The sequence below is a fragment of the Hemitrygon akajei genome, chromosome 12 (genome assembly GCF_048418815.1).
Source record: "Hemitrygon akajei chromosome 12, sHemAka1.3, whole genome shotgun sequence".
NCBI lineage: Eukaryota > Metazoa > Chordata > Chondrichthyes > Myliobatiformes > Dasyatidae > Hemitrygon > Hemitrygon akajei.
The window spans coordinates 64120596-64139216 of NC_133135.1; the positions used below are offsets into that span (position 1 = coordinate 64120596).

The 18621-nt window shown below is 41.4% G+C and overlaps 1 protein-coding gene across 1 annotated transcript in view; it reads right to left on the reverse strand.

The window, feature by feature from the left end:
- The window catches only part of hmcn1 (hemicentin 1), a 489515-nt gene that overhangs the window by 104461 nt on the left and 366433 nt on the right, over window positions 1–18621 (reverse strand). Inside the window, exons 62-70 of the mRNA XM_073063293.1 lie at window positions 14290–14421; window positions 11564–11713; window positions 9559–9718; window positions 8505–8629; window positions 6920–7103; window positions 4166–4263; window positions 2958–3236; window positions 2341–2537; window positions 158–239 (exon numbers count right to left, since the gene is read on the reverse strand). Of these exons, the coding sequence (XP_072919394.1) occupies window positions 158–239; window positions 2341–2537; window positions 2958–3236; window positions 4166–4263; window positions 6920–7103; window positions 8505–8629; window positions 9559–9718; window positions 11564–11713; window positions 14290–14421 (1407 nt within the window). The remainder of the gene's footprint in view (window positions 1–157; window positions 240–2340; window positions 2538–2957; window positions 3237–4165; window positions 4264–6919; window positions 7104–8504; window positions 8630–9558; window positions 9719–11563; window positions 11714–14289; window positions 14422–18621) is intronic.

Consider the following 18621-nt stretch of genomic DNA (forward strand, 5'->3'; position numbering starts at 1 on the left):
TGCATTGTCATGATGGAAAGTGAGCTGGTCAGAGGTACAGTGAAATTCAGTGAAAAGTTTATGCCACAAGGACAGACAATAAACTGTACGAGTTAATCAGAGATTCTAATGTCAACAGCCCATCTCTACGGCATGTCCACGTATTCTGTTAACTTACCATGCACCCTCACCAAATATTCTCTGTCATCATCTCCTGCTACACTGGATGCCAGGCAAGTGTATCTGCCTGTATCTTGCACCTGCCATAGGGGGAAAAACACAAAAGCCTTAAAATAATCTACATCTTTTTAATGTTGTTAGGGCCTTTACATTGGCACATGGATGATAGCAAAATGGTGAGCTATGTAGGAGGGAAGGGTGAGATGATCTTCGAGTAGGTTAAAAGGTCGACACAACATTGTGGACTGAAGGGCCTGTACTATGCCATAATGCTCTATGCTTATTGTATCATAGTGACAATGACAGGAGTGAAATGCTGGACTGACAAAGTATTGATGTGATAAACTTCAGTCTCACATCACTTCTGTGAAACAGCCACTATCAGATTTACAAAACTTCATTACTTCTCAGTTTTATTGGAGAACCACGTAGACATGATGAGGAAACCTCTCTGTGCCTGAATAAAAATTGACACAGAGGTACATTAGCAATTCTACTGCATAGGTTATGCGGCACTGTATCAAAATATTTACTTTATACATACTTAGTAAACCAGTAAATTAATCTCACAAAATGTGCATATGAGAGAAAAATCAGTTGCAATTAGGCTTAATAAACCATCTCAGTGCTCTCTCCTTAACTTTGAACTTGGTAATCAGAGTTGAAAAGGGTTTAGTTTAATCTTTACAGGATAAATCATCAGAGGAAAAGGTGATACATTTTGCATTTAGGAACCAGAAATCATAGAACATCCACAAAATGCAAGTATTTCTGTGGATCAGTACTTATGTGAGACATGAATTGGGATGCTTTACTTTAATTAGCCTCAAATTTACTCTAGAATACTGCAAAACAATGTATAAATCATTACATTTTTGAGGACTCATTTTAGAAAACAATTCTTTTAAAGTCCTGCATCCTGCCATAAACTATTCACTATCCATGTGGCTGAGAACTAAACACTACATGCTATGGGCTTATCCTTAGAATCGCTGTCTGCAGCCCATAGACAGCAGAGAGTAGGGGCAGGACATGTCTTTTTATCCCACCAGGCTCGTTACTAATAAAACAGTGGGAGTGAATACAGGCATGGGAATTATAAGAGGAAGGATCTTAATGGGCAGGTCTGGCCCAGATCAGACAGAATAATTGATGGGGGGAGGTTGAAATGGAGAAATAGAGTGGGTAAAAGAATATTTAATGTTTGGATCAAGAGAGAGGAGGTGTGGAGAGAGGTAGAAGAGAGAGAGAAGTAGGAGAGAGAGAGAGAGGTAGGAGAGAGAGAGAGAGGTAGGAGTGAGAGGTAAGAGTGAGAGAGGGAGAGAGAGAGAGAGAGGTAGGAGAGGTGGGGGGGGGGGAAGAGAGAGACAGACAGACAGTCAGACAAAGTGGAGGAGGAGAGAGATACCAGTGATCACTTGATCTCAGATCCCAACCTCTGTTCGTCTCTAACCCTCCATCAAATTTTCTCCAGTCTTGCCCTCAGCGTTCTATTAAATTTTCCTTTTCACAGGCACACCCAGTGCTTCTCAGATGGGGAGGGGAAAGCCCTACCTTGAAATGCTGCACCTAACTAGGCAATTTCCCCCAAGTGAAAACCACTCCTGCTACTGAAGAAAGTCTGCTTCCTAACATCGGGCTGCGTGGCAGGGGTTAGGGGAGTGGTGCTATGTGGTGGAAGAGATAAGAGGTCCATTTGACAGTAGATGGGTGGAAGGAAGACTGTGCCTGACATCTGGGGCAACGCGACAGTGGGCTGTGGTTTGAGAAGGAGGAATACTCCTCCTGCTGATGGAGCAACTCATTGTTTGGGAAGAATTTCCAAAATACACATTGCGCCTGAGAAAACCGGTATATAATTGCACCTCCTTTCTGGACCTTCAGAAATATTTTAAGAAGTGTCTAATATACTGGATTTTAAAAATCATTGGGATTTGTAAGTTTTATTTCCTCAATGGTGCAAATAGTATTCGTATCTCTCTGTGAATACCAAAACATTTCATGATAATTCATTTAATTACAGTGCTATTGATTATTTAAAGCAGGGCTATTTAATGCACTCCTTCAGCAAGCTCTAGTGTTAAAGCAAAGCCTACAATGAAATATACAATCATCACGTCTCCATGCTGTTTGGAAATATTACGGAGAAAGAGCCAATTTGGATAGGGGCTTCCACCACACCTGAGCATTCTCTATTCTCAACACTTCGCCACCATGAAGAATGTGAATGGTATCCATCTGAGGCAGTGGCCGTCCATCCTTAATCCAGGTCAGTTTGGGAGTGGGGATGCCCGTGGCAACACAGTGAAGCTCTAAGGGATTGTTCACCACCACAGAGGTCTCCTCCGCAAAATCAGAGCCATTAATATGAGGTGGATCTGCAATATGCCATAAAATAAAACTTCAGCGAGTTGTTTTGAAGTTCTGTAAAAGAGTGCAGCAAGTGATCCAACACACGCAAACCAAGTTTCTTAACCAAATAAGTTAAAAAATCAAAACCGGTAATAAAAATGAGTAGTTTTTCACTTTTCGCTCTGTAGGCCAGTTAATCTTCATGCATTGTCTTACCTCTGTGACTGGCTTTAGTGTCAAAATTTACCATTTGTCCTTTCTGCAGCAGTGCAGATGATGCAATGCCAACTATCAATGATATACCTGTGAACTCTGACCTTGGGGATTTTTCTGTAGAACAAACTTCTGGCGTCTCTCTGCCTAGGAGATGGCTGCCTCCATGGCCAGTGTCAAGAGTTATTTGCCAGTTTTCCTTTATTCGTGGTGGTGTGTTACGTCTGACTTACCAAGCACTTTCAGTCTGAAGTGTTTGCTGACCTCCCCAGCTTCATTGGCAGCCACACAGGTGTACGTTCCACTGTCTTCCACTTCAGCTGCAGTAATCTGCAGCGACATTCCCTGGTTTCCAACGGTCATGTGAGGACTCAGCTTAAGAGGCTGCGTTTCTTTCAGCCATGCTAATGTTGGCATTGGTATTCCGTCAGTGATGCACGTTAAGGCTGCCGGATTCCCCTTCACTATCGTAAGGTCTTTGATGCCACCAGCGCCATCCAGCCTTGGAGGGACTGTGTTCGGCAAAGAAAACAATGGAAAGTAATGAATCGTTTTGACTCTGCTCATGCAATAACTACATTGACTGTGTAGGCTGTGTGGGAGAGTAACTCTGCTTGTAGTAATCAACAACACTGCAGACGTGTTCTTTATATGCATGCTCACAATGACACTACTGATCAGGGGAAATTTTCCTGATACGTCCAATCTTCATAAATAGAGTGGACAGCCAGTGCTTTTTCCCAGGATGGCCATGGCTAATACCAGAGGACATACTTTTAACGTGAGTGGAAGAAAGTCTTGGGGAGATATCATAGAGGTAGGGTTTTGTTTACACAGAGAGTTGTTGGTGCCTTGAAAGTACGGCCAGGAATGGCAGTAGAGGCTGATATATTAGGGACATTTGAGAGTCTTAGACACATGGATGAAAGACAAATGGAAAGTTACAGACTGTGTCAGAGGGAAAGGTTAGACTGATGTTTGGCACATCATGGGCCAAAGGGTCTGTCTGTACTGTGCTGCCTGTTCACACATCCGTCTGCCATACCCACTTAATCAAATACAAACACATAATAAATTCAACCCATGAGACAAGATATTACCATTGTTCAATAAAAAAATCCCAGGCAGCAGTCCCTGGGTGTCCAGGTGAGCCCAGAGTTTCAAGAAGGCAGGATGCTGGGGAACCCAAGGGAAGAGAAGAGGGATGGGACCTTTCAGCACAATGGGAAAAGCAGCTGCTACATAATAAATAGTCAATAATGCAAGATCACTGTCTGTGGCCTCATTGCTGTTCAGCCTTACAGCAGTCTCCTGTGCCAATGAAGCTGTTCAACAATGTAAATAAACTCTTTTCCACAACATATAATTGCAAGTGCTTAGAAACCACAGACTAAGGAGAGGATGCTGTAAAGCAATGCATGATCCCGGTTAGTAAACTCACCATGCACTATTAAGTTGTAATGCTTGTTGTCCACACCAGCTCGATTAGAAGCCACACAAGTGTATGTCCCATCATCTGACATCTGGGCCCGCACAATTCTGTAAAAGTGTAATAGACCATAATACCATAAGATATAGGAGCAGAATTAGGCCATTTGCCCCATCAAATCTGCTCTGCCATTTCATCATGGCTGATCCAATTTTCCTTTCAGCCGCAATCTCCTGCCTTATAATAATAACTAGTTCTGACTATCTCGCTTCATCTGGAGTTGGGGGTTGGGGACAATGGTTTTTGTTGTGGTTACATTTTTGGCTATTTTCACCATTGATGCTGCTGACTCAAGTGCCTATCCCCCATCTTCTCACAGAAGCTCCTCAATGGGAATACTTGACTGTTGCTCAGGTTAATTAAATTAAGCTAATTATCAAGTGTGAAGAGCTCCTTAGGATACGGATTGATCTAAAACTTCCAGTTAAACTTGACTTTTTGGGCAAGCTGGGGCCAAATATTATTCTTAAATTATATATTCAAAAATAACTATTGAAAACCTGAAAGAAAATCAGAATTACAAACTCAGATCTTGCGGCAGATGGAGATAGAGAGAATCACTTCCAGATCAGACAGACATTTTATGCCAGTATCGCTCCTCCTTTATGCTCTAGGAGCTGTCTTTCTCTCCACACCTTTCCAGCTGTTTCCACTTTTATTTGAATGCAACACGGTACTTCAATTGAACAGTCTGGGCCTGCCCATTACACTGATAGCCTACCTGGTGCTGCCTCCTGGAGTGCTGATTTAATACAGTGCTTGAGGTCCTCTGGGTTGAATGTGCACAGGTACATAACACCTATACTTGGCATTAACTTTGGTTACGTACTTGGCGTGACTCCTTGCCCTTCCTACCGCTGTGCTGCAGGCCTGGAGTGTCTGCCGACCTTCCGCTTGCACTCTATCGGTAATGAGTCACACCACAGGGTTGACATAGTTAAGCTGCAGTGAGTGATATAGTTGCTCGGTGATGGGATGTGGGGTTAGTGGTTGCAGCCCGATTGGCACGGTGAAATGGGTACAGGCCAATGCTGGGGAACAAACAGCTGGCCACAGGATACTCTCTAGACTAGGGCAACCAGACAAAGGAAGAGGGAGGCATTACAATCAGTAGGTGATGAGGGAGACTGTAGGATTTGGTGGTCAGAGTACCACAGCTTTGACCATAAAGCTGTAAGAAACAGAAGCAGAATTAAGCCATTTGGCCCATCAAGTCTGTTCTACTATTTGTTTACAGCTGATTTATTTACCCCCTGAACCCATTCTATTGCCTATCAAATTCCACTTTAAATATACCCCATGACTTGGTCTCCACAGCTGTCTGTGGAAATGAAATCTACAGGTTTACCCTAACACACTACCTGGATAAAAATATTCCTCCTCATCTCTGTTTTAAAGGGACATCCTTCTATTCCGAGGTGGTGTCCTCTGGTTCTAGACTCTTCCGCTATTAGAAGCATCCTCCCTCTGTCTACTCTAACTAGGCCTTTGTATATTTGGAAGGTTTCAGTGAGATCCCCCTCATTCTACTAAACTCACTGAGTACAGACCTACAGTCATCAAACACAACTCACACATTAACATTTTCATTCTTGGGATCATTCTTGTAAATCTCCTCTGGACCTTCTCCAATCCGAACACATCCTATCTTAAACATGGGGCCCAGAACTGCTCATAATACTTCAAATGTGGTCTGACCAATGCCTTATAAGCCTCAGCATTACATCCTTGCTTTTATTTTCTAGTTCTCTTGCAATGAATGCTTAAATTGCATTTTCCTTCCTTACTACTGACTCAAACTAAAAGTTAAATATTTAAGTTTCACTCAAAGCCTGGTTCTAGTCTCACCCAACCTGAGGGGGGAGACCATCAACACATGTCAGTCCTCAGCAATACCTATCCTACCCGTGGCCCACATCTCATTGCTGAGCAGGCAAACCGTTCACCTGGGCCCACCCAACCGCAGCCTGCAGTTCTCACAGCCAGCCTCTCCATACTAAGCCATTCAATGATTTATTTCTTGGCCAGGTTTCAGTACAGAAATACCTTCAGCAGCACATCATGGTATGTCATCGATGATAAACTTTTATAGCTGATTCCTGAGAATGCATCCTGAGTGTATTGCAGGGTACCAGTGCAGGAAGTCCAAAGGTAGTCTCAGTGCTCACTTACTGATTCCTAAAGTGCCTTTGTAACCCCTCAGTCTTCAGAATCCTCAGAGTAAATCGAGACTCAATGAACTATCTCCAATTTGGGTAACTTTCACCCATCATTAACCATCCGGGACATGCCCTTTTCACATTACAACCATTAGGGAGGAGGTACAGGAGCCTGAAGTCCCACACTCTATATTTTAAGAACAGCTTCATCCCCTCTGCCATCAGATATCTGAACAGTCCGTGATCCCATGAACTGTCCCTCACTATCTGCTTTTTGCACTATTTATTTGTTTTATTTTCATTGTAATTTATGGTAATATTTTATGTCTTGCACTGTACTGCTGCCACCAAACAACAAATGTCACGGCATATGTCAGTGGTAATAAACCCTTTTCCTGGGATTACCTCTTCAGCCTTCTGACTGGCTTGAAAAGATCAGGCATGGCGGAACCCAGGCCTCTGACAACCTTGAATATCCTGCACCAAAAGGGCTTTGAATCTTCAGGTACAAAAATTCAATGAAAACATTGCCCTCCAGAAAACTAACCTCAGAACTTTCCCAGCGGAGAGCAGCCGGATCTGAGATGAAATTGGAAGAGGAAGACCATTCTTTAACCAGTTTAGCTGTGGCGGTGGGGAGCCAGTAGCCTTACACTCAATATTAATCGAGTTATCCAATATAGTACTCAGTTCCTGGTTCCCCATCTGATTACTGTGAATGACTGGTGGAACTGGAGAAGAAATGGCATTCACTTATTAGTTAATATCATGACTTACTACTATATAAATAGATCATATCAAAACCCCATCTCGTACATTAACAACTAAATTTAAAACAATATTTCCCATATCTTTAAATTTTTAGTTGAATAAATGGAATAAAAGCACTTAAAATGTTGCAAGATATATTGAAAAAGAGAATTAAATACAATTTATGATGATATATTAATAAATAATAAGCCACAGATGTACATTAAATGCATCAAGTTAAGTTCATCAGGTCATTAGTTTCATTTCTCATTCTTCCTTCTCCTGAAGCTTCTAATGTTCTAGATGTTCACTCAGAGTGTAGATCTGGTTGTGAGCCAGGTCAGTGAATTTGGGCAAGATATTTGACTTGGAAGGGTCTCGGCCTAAAACGTTGACTGTTTACTCTTTTCCATAGATGCTGCCTGGCCTGTTGAGTTCCTCCAGCATTTTTTGTGTGTGACTTTGCAGGATCCAGTTTATGGGCACATGATGTAGAAAAGGTCACTGTAGAGTAGAGATTTTTCAGAAACTTGGCAACAAGATCCAGCTGAGGGTCTCTTCGCCTTAATGAAATTCAAACCTTACTTTAGAACTTCAACCCATGATCCACACAGTAATTCTACAGTGCTTGAAGATATTCCACTGTACAGGACATGGTTTCTTAGTTGACTTCTGAAGTAAGACAAGAATACTTACTCAAACTGTATTTAGTTTTCTTTTTCAATATTTCTTGCAGTTATTATTAATAGTGTTCCTTGCATTGTTGAGAAAACAGAAGAGTGAGTCCCACGTCCTGATGAAAGTGACAACTTGGCCAAAATTGTCAGGTGTTCACATTGAATTTATCACCATAGCTTTGCTATAAACAGTAGTTGCATACTGTAGCCTATGAAAACAGTTGCTGCTTGCTTTGAAGTAATTGATGATATTCATGAATAAAATGAAAAAATGGAAATACTTCATTTTGACTTTTTCCATTTGTAACCTGGGGACAATGAAGTCATGAGAGCATCACATCCAGTCCAGTCAACTCAGTTCAGACCTGGCACTTCAGCTCATCTGAATATTGAACTACCTACTCAGCATCACACTGATTGTGTTGGGCGATGTCCGTGAAATCAGTTCAGCCCAGACACCAAACATCACCCTATTTGAATACTGAATCACCTACTCAGCATCACGCTGATTGTGTTGGGCGACGTCCATGGATTCAGTTCAGACCATGCACTGAACTTTGGCTCATCTGAAAATTGAACTACCTACTTAACTCCTAGGAATCTTGCAGAATCTGTCTCTGCCACTTTTTGTATAACCAAAACTAAAAGCACAACAGAGAACAGTAAACTTTAAATAAGTTTCATTTAGTCATTGACATTACTCACCATAAACATTGAGGTTAAAAATTCGATCTTCTTCGCCAGCAGAGTTGGTGGCCACACAAGTGTATTTGCCAATGTCTGTAGTCATTGCCCTATTAATGTGGAGGGTGCTGCCATTTGAACTCACTCTGGAGGAACATAGTCACATATTATATATAAATCACAACCACAAACTTTTCTTTATTGAAGTACACAATATTCTCCATGGCTATGCCTGACCTCTCCTGGAGTTGCTACTTGGCAGCTGTTTGCACAACAGCTTTGATCATCTGCGTGACACGTGGCAGGAGATGGAGAGCAGAGCCACAAGAATTCTACATATACTACAATGGTTAATATAAGACTAAACTGTTCAGAATCCATTGAGAAAGATTTTTAAAAGTACATCAGGAAGAAGAATTGCCTGATTGTGTGGATTACGTGAATAAATCTACAATTCAATGATAAGCCTCATGTGAATTTGTTGTTATATTAATTTGTAAACTACGCATCAAGGAAAATATGGAAAACAGGTTTGCAACTAAAATTTGAAAGAAAAGCGTTATTATCTCTGGAGCTTGCAACAAAAGAAACTTAGGCAATAGTGTGAAGACAATCTCAAATTAAATGGATTTAGTTAGTGTTTCATGACACTAATTAAGTGTATGTTCACATCAAATTGTTAGGCTCGTTGAGACCGACAGATGGAATATGCCACAGATCTTATGCAATTGTTCTTTTGGATTCTTGTGTCAACCTTTGGGGTAGATTTAAAGTACGTTTTAACTTGTTCAGTGCCCTTACTGTGTCTTACACAATTGGGAATGTTGGCTACTGCACCTGGCTGTAAAGAGAGAGCTACTGCACTTCATCTCAAAGTGCGGACTTTGCTGATTACGATGAAGGTTGAGAATGAATGGAGATGAAAGGGGGTAAGAAATAAGGTAACCAGAAGTATTTGGTTGAGTCTGTGGGCTCTATATGGCAATTAATATTACATGGTTCTGCAAAAAAGACATTGTGGAAGAATTTACTAATTGCTTCTACAATTTTGAAAAGATTAAAAATTCTAAATTACCTTATTCGTTTATCGTCAGTGTCATTCAGAAGTTTGCTGTCTTTAAGCCACTGCACTGAGGGTCTGGGAATGCCATCAGCAGCACAAACCAGCTTCACGTTTTCACCCTGCAGAACACTGACTTCACTGGGCATCTCGGAACCAGAAATACTAGGAGGGACTGTAACACAGCAGTCAGGAAAACTGTACAGAGCTATCAATCACAGTATGAATTCCAATCACATCTCTAAAATCAAATGGTTATGAAGTTACGGCCTGTCTGTCTAGGTACCATATCCGATGCGGACGTTGGTGACCATGGCTTTCAGAAAAAGGGAACGTAAGTGTGCTGGATACCTTATGCATCACTGCAGCTTCAATGACTTTACTTCTTACATTAGCCTCAGATTTCTCTCCTTTACAATAAGTTTCTTACTTGCCCCTTGACTGCACTTACTATGATTCTCCAGCAATTACCTTGCAATGTTTTGCACAGGTCTGTAATTCTTTGGTGGGAGGAATCTGTTTGATTATTCTTGGTTTATTTTATTTTGAGCTGGTATTTGAAACTTTCATAAATTATAACTATCAATCCAACCTTCCCGCTAATCTCTCTATAATCTTGAAAATACGTGGAGGATATTCATTGTTTTGCAAATCTTCTTTGACCTGGGTTACAAGCAATGTTGACACTAGTTCTATTCTGTTATCCTATTTGTTTTACAGCTTTTACTCCAAATAAGCCCTCACCCCAATTGTTTCTAATTTTCCTCCAAGTCCCTCATTTATGGATACGGGAGCCATCAGATTTTAATTTTTTTAAACAAATATGAACGTATTTGCTATGGAAAACACTACATTTTTTAACTGTTTAGTAGGAGATTTTCTTCCTACTACTTCATGTTCTCAAGTTTTTCAGTTTTTCAATATGTTGGAATAATAAGAACATTTTCACTACACTGGGATGGATTAGAGAGATTCAGGGATCAAGTTGTTCTTTGGATCATTACATCTCCTCCTTTTGTACCTCCTCCACTGAAGTGTGTCAAATCATTATTCTCTGCTTCTTTCCCTTTATCGCCTAAGCTTTGTTATTACTTCAGATGGTTACATTAATGAACTCTCAGGAGAAAAGACATCAAGACTAGAACAGAGTGCCATTATTCCTCTTTTAAAAAGCTACAGAATCAACAGCTACTTTCTAATGTAAGCAACCAGGCAAACGCTCAGCAACAGCAGATCCAATCAAAATCATTGCAAAGCAAACACCAGAAATGAGGATGGAGTGGGGAAAGTGTGCAGTGAGAGTTGGAAGTCTGGGATGAGCTTGGAGGATGCAGAGTTGTGACACTCCGGTTCCAGAGAGGTCTTTAAAAACAGGAGCAAATACTTTGGAAGGTACATAGGTTGGAGAATCAGGTAAGAAGCATTATGATGCATTAAACAACAAATACCACAACATCGTGTCTGTCAGCGATACTGAACCTGATCCTGACTCTGAGGAATGTTGTTCTTCTTGAGAACTTTTGAAGTTAGAGTTTACATGTTGAAAGCAGCCTCAGAGAAACTAAGCTCAGAGTTTAAGAAAGTCAAGGTAGGGTGAGGCAGGGGTGGGGTGGAGGTGTAAAGAATGCTGCAAACATAGTGATAACAGAGCCTGATTGTTCTTAAAATTTTTGATTGTTATCTGTCTGGTTCAGACTGAACAGATAAAAGGTAACTGGATGAAAATAGGTGCCAGGAGAATGTCACGAGCATGTTCAATTAACCATAATTTTTATTAAATCTGATACTGTTCTATGTGATCATCATTAACATGAGAAAGATTGGGAGTGTGAAAGTTGGTGAAGGGGTTCTTGTGTGTTCTTCCCTCTTGCACTTACTACACAATTGCATTTGTTTTGTTCTTCCTCGTTACACACACAAACTAAGCAAATCGATTGTGACAGCAACCAGACTGATATTATGACCTAGTGATAAGCTCAAAGCAGTATGAAAAGTAGTCAGCCTCTTGGCTCTTGCGCACCGTGAATTGTCAGGATGTAGGTTTTCTGGGCCATTCCCTCCACGTTTGTTGCTACACAGGTGTAGGAGCCACTGTCTGCAAGCTGTGACCGAGCAATCTGCAGTTTGCTGCCCCCAGACAGAATGTGCATCTCCAAGGACTGTGCATTTTCTGAAGGAAAAAACCCCACACATTTTACTAGTACTCTTGTCAGAAGCCATTGTCCATTTTAGGGTTAAATGATAATAGAACGATGAAAATTCAAATAATTCGCACTCATTTAAGATCAGCTGATTCTGATTAAATAGTTAGAAGAGGAGTAAACGCCTCCTGATTTGTTAGTCTTTAATAAAAATATTAATTTAGCTTATTGATGATTTAACTGCAGAATCACTTTCCAGTTGAATCCAGCTTACATGATTGTACATTGTGAAAAATTTCAGAAAGTGTTTCTGTTGTAAACATGAAAGCTATCCATACAAGATTAACCAAGAAGGAATTAAAAACCCATTTAAAGGGTAAAATTAGTTTCAAATGAAAAGTAACTAAGCACTTCATTCTGAACATTTTATTTTACAGCATGTAAAACTTTACAAAATAATGTCAATAATATGAACGCATATTGCTACTCAAACCAATTAAAGACAGATTTATTCTGCAAAATGTCTTTTTAAAATAATTGATGTGTTGTTACTTTATCAGCATTTTGCTTTCCAGTGAACAAATAAAGCCAGAAAATTCTGCAAGTACTTGGCTGGCTAGGCAGCAGCGGTGGAGAGGGCTAATGAGAGAGTGCGGCGAATGTTCGCCAGACTGATTCTTGAGGAACTGCTGTATGAGGAGATGTTATGTCATGAACAGGAATGTGGTATTGAAATAACTGAATGGCAGAGCAGGTTGGAAGGACCAGGTGGCCTACTCCTGCATGCAGTCTCAATTAATTCCCATTTCTTTTCCCTTCCGGAGGAGCTGAGTGACTTACTGATTGTTGTGGTCAACCATAAATGTGAAATCACTAAGAGATAATCGATATTACAGGTTAATAAAGGTGGTACATTCATCATGAAGTTTCTCCCAATACGAATTTTTATTCCAGTGTGCGAGAAATGGAACAAAATTCTGTTTTAGTTAATCAAGGGCACATCTTTATTCCATCTTTGAGAAGAGTTAAAGCAGATTGGCAACTCTTCAGATTGTCTGGCAATCTCCGGAACACTTGGCAGGTCTCCCACATAGTGCTGCCAGCATTGTAAGAGAAATGTACCTGTGGTTTGTGGCAAACTATTTCCCTTCTCCTGTCTGCGCACTGTACTCCAAATCTTGGAGTCACTCACACTGGGAATTCAAATTTTGGGAACGCAGTTCACGTTTGTAAGGACTATACGGCAAGTTAAAATAACATTTGCAAACTGCAGGCAAGTGCAGCTGTCACACAGTCATATGTCATGTGATTAATGCTTAAGGTATCACCATATCCCAAGGAAATAGAAAGTTGTCAAAACCAACAAAAAGAGGCCCTTCCAACATAATTTGTTTCAAGTAACTTTAAAGTTAGTCAGAAGATCTTTGTGGATTCAGCAGCATTACCTGAATTCTAATAAAAGGACTTTGACCCAAAGCATTAATTCGTTTTCTACCTCCACCTATACTGCCCGACCTGCTAAAAACTGCAGCAATTCTGCTTTTGTTTAAATAGTGCAGTTAACTGAATCGTTTAAGTCAAAATTAAAAACTGTATTCAAATACACTTTGCTTTCTAGATTGTATAGTATTAAAGTGTCAAAAAAAATCTTACACACATCAGCACTGATTTACACAAAAGCCATCTTAACCATTGCAAAAGAAAGTAAAATCAGTGGTATGCTGACATTCACTAGGTGTACTGGAAGTACAGTACTGTGCAAACGTCTTTGGTACATTCATACATATGTATGAGAGAGGGGAGAGAGAGGGGGAGAGGAGAGGGAGAGAGGGGAGAGAGGGGGAGAGAGGGGGGAGAGAGGGGGAGAGAGGGGGAGAGGAGAGGGAGAGAGGGAGGGAGGGAGAGAGGGGAGAGAGAGAGAGAGAGAGAGAGAGAGATTGCCTAAGACTTTTGCACAGTACTGTAGTGCTTTTGTGTATTGTACTGTACTGCTGCTGCATGAAAAAACATGTTTCATGACACGTGTGACTGATTCTGTTATGGGACTCTTGCGGACTCAGAGTGGGAAGGGGGCAGGGAGAGGGCAATAATGTTTGGGGAAAGGGGAAGGGAGAGGAGAGCAGAGGAAGCGTGAAGCACCAGAGAGACATCCTGTAATGATCAATAAACCAATTGTTTGGAATCAAATCACCTTGGCCTGGTGTTTCAGGGCTGGGTGTGTCTGCACCAGTGCCATACCCCACCCTGGCACTCCTTCTCTGCCACCTGCACCACACCCCTCCTGCGGCGCTCCACCCTCCTCATTCCCAACACGCTTTACTTACACCAGATTTACAAACTCACTCTCCACCCTACGTTGACAAATACAGTACTGTGCAAAAGTCTTTGGCACCCTAGCTATAAACAGTATATGTGCCAAAGACATCTGCGCAGAAATCTAAGTAAACGGAGAGAACAATAGCTGGGAATAAGAACAATTCTTTTTCTCAAAATAATGCTGAATTTATGCTATTATTTTAATTTAACCACCAGGGGGCAATATCTGACTATCTTAATACTGTACAAGCAAAAGTATGAGTTCTCTATTGGTGCCACAGTATCTTACCAATGGTCCTCCCATTCTTCAGCCAAGTTAGTGTCGGTGGAGGAATGCCAGTTGCATCGCAGGCAAAAGTGACAGGACTGCTAATAACCTCATTGACTGTTTCCTCTGCTGGGCCTTCAATTCTGGGTGGGACTGCATGAGATATAGAACAGTTGTGAATGATGTAGAATTACATTCTTTTTTCACTGGCAAATACAAAGCTTCTAACTTGTGAGGCCGCTCTGAAAACTGACCAAGAATGGCAAGCCTATTACTGTGCCTTGAGCCTCACCTTTTACACGTTCATAGATACTTAAGATTGAAGTTCTTGCTGTGATACAGTTTGGACATTAAACTACATTGGGGAAAGATCAATCATCTACTCATGAAAGTGGCAAAAACATACATTGTAATAAATGCTTACGCAAAGACATGCATTCACACAAAGTTATGAGCTGGATTAATTTCACCCGGTTTAATCTGGAGGGGTGAAATCAACTCACGCGATGGTTGGGAGCAGCTAATTTCAGACAGTACTGAATTATATTGCACATTGGATAAAGTTAAAGAGACATCTGTCCACCTCAGGTATGGTTCTTTAAAAAGAAAGCAACACCTGCTTTACTGGGAAAAGAAGCACCACATACTGTATAATTTTATGCTCTGATGACATTCCTTGGCAATATTTAATATCTTCAAAATGCTGATAAAAGAATGCCAGTGACAATGACGTTCTTCAAATGTACCACATGAAAGTGCAGAGGAATGAATCACTCTTTTGGGGAAACAATAAACACAAGAGATTCTGTACGTGCTGGAAGTCAGAATCAGATTTAATGTCACCAGCTATGTCGTGAAATTTGTTAACTTTACAACAGCAGTAATGTCCACTTAGAAAGCAGATGGCAGAGGGGAAGAAGCTGTTCCTGAATCACTGAGTGTGTGCCTTCAGGCTTCTGTACCTCCTTCCTGATGGTAACAGTGTGAAAAGGGCATGTCCTGGGTGGTGGCAATCCTTAATGATAGATACTGCTCCTTGAAGATGTCTTAGATACTATGGAGGCTGGTAGCCATGAGAGAGCTGACTCATTTTACAACTTTCTGCAACTTATTTCGATCTTGTGCAGTAACCCCCCCCCCCACCCAATACCAGATGATGATGCAGCCTGTCAGAATGCTCTCCACAGTACATTTGTAAAAGCAGTACAATCAAATACATTTGTCGCAATCTAGAGCAACACTCACAAAATGCTGGAGGAATTCAGCCGTTCAGGCAGCATCTATGAAAATAAATAAACAGTCGACGTTTCGGGCTGAGACCTTTCTTCAGTACTAGAAAGAAAGAAGGAAGACACCAGAACAAGTAGGTGGGGGAAGGGGAAGGACGTCTAGCATGAAGGTGATAGGTGAAACCAGATGGTTGGGAAGGTCGAAGGGCTGATGAACTAGGAATCTGATAGGAGAGGAGAGTGGACCGTGGGAGAAAGGGAGGGAGGAGGGGCACTAAGGGGAGGTGAGAGACAGAGGAGAATAGGTACAAGGCTGGAGTGGAGAATAGATGAGGGAAGGAGAGGGAAAAGCAAAACAAAATAAAAAGATGACAATAATTCTGCTTGTGCAAATAGCTCTGAAGTAACAATTTTCCATATCCCAGATTCTGGCACTGAGCGACTTCTGTCACCATTTGAAGTGCCAGGGAAAAAGTCAGAAAGTTGGGTCTTGAATTTTTGCAATTCGTTTTAATAATTTTGTATCTTAGGTTTCTTCTATGCACCTCACATGCTCAGGGCATGGAGAATGTGGACATTGAAGGAGAGAGTGCTCACATATTGGCATTGGTAGTAACAAAACACATGTTCCTGAGCCGGAGCGCTGCTCATTCAAGATGGCTGAGCATTTATTTTGTGATGTTGAGTTCAGAAGTTGAAGTAATTCACCAGGAAGCTGAGTTTACTACTGCAGTCTTTAAGTCGGATTTGTACTTAAATTGGAACAAGTACATTCGGTATTATTTAGCGTCAGTTAGTCAAACGTTTGTCTTAGTATATAGTATATATTTTACCTTTCTATGCATATAAAACACTTGTATGTATTCCAATAATTAAACCACTGCGTTGCTTAGTAATAATTGTAGCTTTCATCGGAGCAGGGCCTTTCACATGCTCCATTATTCTCATTTTATCCTTTATCCTTTAAAATTGTTCTGATCGTTGACTGACTGTAGCCTAACACTTTTCCAATGACCGATGATGTTTCACCTCTTTCCAAATGCTTTATTATTTCTACTTTATTTTCAATCGTGATCATTTCCCGTCAGTGGAACAGAAACACTGCGGGCTGTGGGTCCTGAACTCCATCGGGTCCTAAGGACCACCGCACCGAACTCCCCGGGTCCTAAACTCCACCGCACTGACAGAGGTGTGGTGAACTACATATACCTGTCTGGACTGCTCCTATGGCTCCTCCCACAGGCCCCTGCTGACTGCTCCTGTGGCTCCTCCCACAGACCCCTGTATAAAGGCGATTGAGGCCTGAGCCCGGCCTCATTCTCCAGGATGTAGTGTTGTTCATTCTTCCAGTCAATAAAAGCCGATATCTCGCTTCTTATGTTCAGAGTGAGTTATTGATGGTGCATCAAGAGGTTAAGTGGGACAAGTGGGGGCTGTGCTGGGTTTGGGTATTTGATCCTCCACAATATTCCACATGGGAATTTGAGCTGGAGTTGGCAGTGTTGTATTTTGAGGTTGAGTTGCGAGCTCAACATCAACCCAACATGAATGGAGAGCATGCTTGGCAGCGGTCTGTCACTGGATCGAACTCGGGAACCTCTGTTCTCGAGCCCGGCACTGATCTCACTGTGCCACCAGCCGACCGGAAAGGGGGGGGGGGGGGGGGGTCAGGGTGAATCTTGCTAAGAAAAATTTAAGCCAAATACAAAGTTACACACTCAACACAGTGTCAACGGCAACGACTTAAAATGGTGGACGGCATCGTGATCCGACTTAAAATGGCGGACGGCATTCTCATTCCTCGGTTTGTAAGTATGAGTTGTTCATAAGTCGGATGTTCGTAACTTGGGGAAGTCTTGTACTGTTGGGAGATTCAGATATTCCCGCATTTACAAACATTTTCACTTAAATGTCACTAACTCTCTGAGGCACGTGATTATGATTTTTTTGCAATATAAAAGTGTGTCAACCTCTTTTCAGAGAAGAACTCAATATAGAAGAACTCTTCAGCAATTTCCCCCAGTTTTTGGAGTTATGAATTTTTTCTTTATGAAGAGATTTCCAGAAGCACACTTCATGAATGTGCACCGTCAACTCAAACAAACCAATGCTGCTGCTGGCAACCTAGCACGAGTTGATTGTTATCCTTGCATGATTGTGGTGAACTACATATACCTATCTGGACTGCTCCTGTGGCTCCTCCCACAGACCCCTGCTGACTGCTCCTGTGGCTCCTCCCACAGACCCCTGTATAAAGGCGATTGAGGCCTGAGCCCGGCCTCATTCTCCAGGATGTAGTGTTGTTCATTCTTCCAGTCAATAAAAGCCGATATCTCGCTTCTTACGTCTCAGAGTGAGTTATTGATGGTGCATCAATGATGCGCCCTCTGATCAATCCAATGTTAATGTTCCAAAATGTCGAAGAACTGTAGTCTGTCTTTTATTAGCAACTAGCAAAATATACAATCTTGAAGCAATGCAATTAAACCATCAACAAAAGATATGTCACCAGATGGGCCCCAGAATAAAGCACAAATACGCAACTTATTCCCTTTGCTTTGACCACGCCACCACACATGTGACTTGTTGTCATAATAAATGTGCATCACAGAATATAATGAGGTAGAAAACAGATGCATAGATCCTACTGAATAGCTGTGCTATCTTTTGCATGAGGTGAAATACAGGCCAGGTCTCCTGCTCCAACGAATGTAAAAATACACAGTATTTTCCCAAATGCAGAGAGTTTCCCTGGTGGCTTGGGTTAAGACAAATTTAAACATTGCCTAAAGAGATGTACAGATTATTGAACCCCATCTCTCCACAGCTTGCATAATCTGGCCACACGCATATAAGATTTCACTTTGTCCTCTATAATAATTTCAGAACTTTTCTCTCCTCCATGGGATTACCAAGATCATGAGAGGCTTTAAACAAATCATTTCTTATCTTGATACTCCAGTGCCATGCAGGAACTGATTTGTACATTATAGAACCCCGTTTAGTATAATATAAAGTGTGCTCCATTGCTGGAAGTACTGCTCTTGGAACAGGATATTAAATTATCTTTAGTTTGCCTTTTGACTTCACCTTGTGGGATCTTGTGCCTAAGAGACCAACTTCA